At 43.7% G+C, this 2,255-nt stretch overlaps 1 protein-coding gene across 1 annotated transcript; it reads right to left on the bottom strand.

The window, feature by feature from the left end:
* Nucleotides 1-282: 282 nt before the first annotated feature.
* LOC125193593 (uncharacterized) lies at nt 283-1,585 on the bottom strand. The gene has a single exon (XM_048091428.2). The coding sequence runs from the start codon at nt 1,503-1,505 to the stop codon at nt 525-527; it is 981 nt and encodes a 326-aa protein (XP_047947385.2). The 5' UTR covers nt 1,506-1,585; the 3' UTR covers nt 283-524.
* Between the last annotated feature and the right edge of the window lie 670 nt (nt 1,586-2,255).

Genomic DNA, 2,255 nt, shown 5'->3' on the forward strand with positions numbered 1-2,255 from the left:
GATGAATCCTGATCATGTCACATTTTTCTAAATAAAAATATATACTCCTACTATGTACAGACCGGTCAGACCCTAAAATATTTGATCAATCTATAGTACAAATTTATTATGATCACTATATTCAATGATCTCATAAATACACACATAATGCATATTAATGTAGCAGAGTAGCATATATAACTTGTTCATGATTGATATGGTAAAAACATTTGCAGTTTAATAGCCACAAATAGCATCAAAATTCCTTTAATAATGTTACACATATTAATACCAAAGTATATGTATGTTCATCAACTGTCAGTTTTCATATTAACAAAACACAAATTCTTAAGCAGTTGAAAAAATTCACATGACTCTGTATCTCTATTTTCATTTACAAACTCCATATTTTCAGTTTCTGAATTCTTCCAAGAATCTGTCTTCATCTTTACATTTCACAGCTAAAACTTTCTAACTCAAAAACAGAGCAAATTCTTATCCACACCTTTATTAATTCCCAAGAAAAAAAAAATGAATGCTGAAATTCAAACCGCCGATTCCATCCCCTTCCCTTGCTTGGTGAATTCAATCCGGCGAGGGCAAAAATCAGACTGCTCTTCTCTGCAACTCTTCAAGAAAACGTAACCGACAATGGTGTCGATGATCAGAACCACCGCGTAGAGATACGCGACGAGCGCCGCTTCCGTCACCATCGCCGGAGTTCCTTTAATTTCGCGGCTGAGCACGCGGTACTGAAACAGAGCTTCCACGGCGGCGAGCGCCATGTTCATCGGCACCGCCAGCGACAATGCGGCGGAGGTCCGCCCTCGGATCGCCACGCACGCCTCCAAAATCGAGCTGAATCCGCCGGCGCCGGCGCCGGAATCGTCGGCGGCGGCGATGATGAGGGCGAGGCCGGAGACGATGTAGGCGTTGGCGAGGGCGATGGAGTAGCATATGGCGCCGGTGGCGGAGAGGAGCAGCCGGAATCTCGGGGAGGAGAGGTTGAAGACGTCGGAGAGGTTGAAGGCGGCGGCGAGGAGGCAGAAGCAGGTGGCGTTGGTGGCGAGGATGAGGAGAGAGTTGCATATCTGAGTGGAGACGAGGCGGTTGAAGGTGGAGATGAGGGAGAGGAATGAGTGGGGTTTGTTGTGGTGGTGGAGGAGTTTGACGACGGCGGCCTTGGCGAGGAGGAGGAAGGAGAGGGAGAAGGGGAGGGAGAAGGAGAAGGAGAGGATGGTTTGGGCGAGCTTGAGGTTGAGGATGGCGAAGAGCTCGGATTGGGGGGGGATTCCCGCGGCGAGGAAGAGGGAGTGGAGGCGGCCGTGGAGTAAGGGGAAGAGGCGGGAGGAGGCGACGAGGGGAGGGGAGAGGAGGGTGGAGGCGGCAAAGGGGAGGAGGAGGAGGGCCGGGGCGGTGGAGAGGTGGTGGAAGTTTTGGAGGAATGTGAAGATGGATTTTCGCATGATTCTTGATGGACTAGTCATTGTTGATGAGTGGTGGTAGTAGTAGAAGTTTTGTGACATATTGAAATGATGAATTGATGGGGTTGAGAGAGTGTATAAAAGAGGGGGTTGTGTGTGTGATATTGGGATGGGAAGGGAAATGGAATGGGATGGTCTAACAACTGCTATGAACTAACTGTATTGGCATTAGCTGAGGTGGAGTTGTTTCTTGATGGGTTGAGTGTTTTGGTTTTCCTGGTGTGACTGGTGAGAATTTTTGATATGGCAACTAACTACCATCCCAATAGTTTGGATGCCAAGCAATTACTTGCATAGTCTGATAGTCAAGCATAGATATCCTAATTGCACAAAACAGGACTATGAGATGCTAATAGGGATGCCAAATTATGCATATTAGGTCATTATCTGATCAACTTGATAACGACTCAATTTAATAAGGCATATTCTGAAACTTACGTATTAAGAAAATCCTCAACCAAATTAGAACTCGGCATGCTACCTTCAAATTCGAACACGAATAACGACTTGAACATGCTATACACTTTATACGATTTAAACCAATGTTATATTTACATGATTAAACCTGATTTTTAGACTTGATTTACACAAATAAAAACATGATTACGCGAACCTAGAGAATAAAACTAACGTATATATTTTTTAAATAAAATAATTAAAATAATACTTAATACTTATTTAGTTATTTTTTAATGGGTTGCCTAAATCTAACCTGAAATTATCGAATTTCTAAAAGTCGATCCGATAATGACTAGAAACCAATAAGGCTAGACTCAAACCTATTAATTTTAT

The sequence above is a fragment of the Salvia hispanica genome, chromosome 2 (genome assembly GCF_029641045.1).
Source record: "Salvia hispanica isolate PSC_SH4W2 chromosome 2, Shi_PSC_v1, whole genome shotgun sequence".
NCBI classification, from domain to species: domain Eukaryota; kingdom Viridiplantae; phylum Streptophyta; class Magnoliopsida; order Lamiales; family Lamiaceae; genus Salvia; species Salvia hispanica.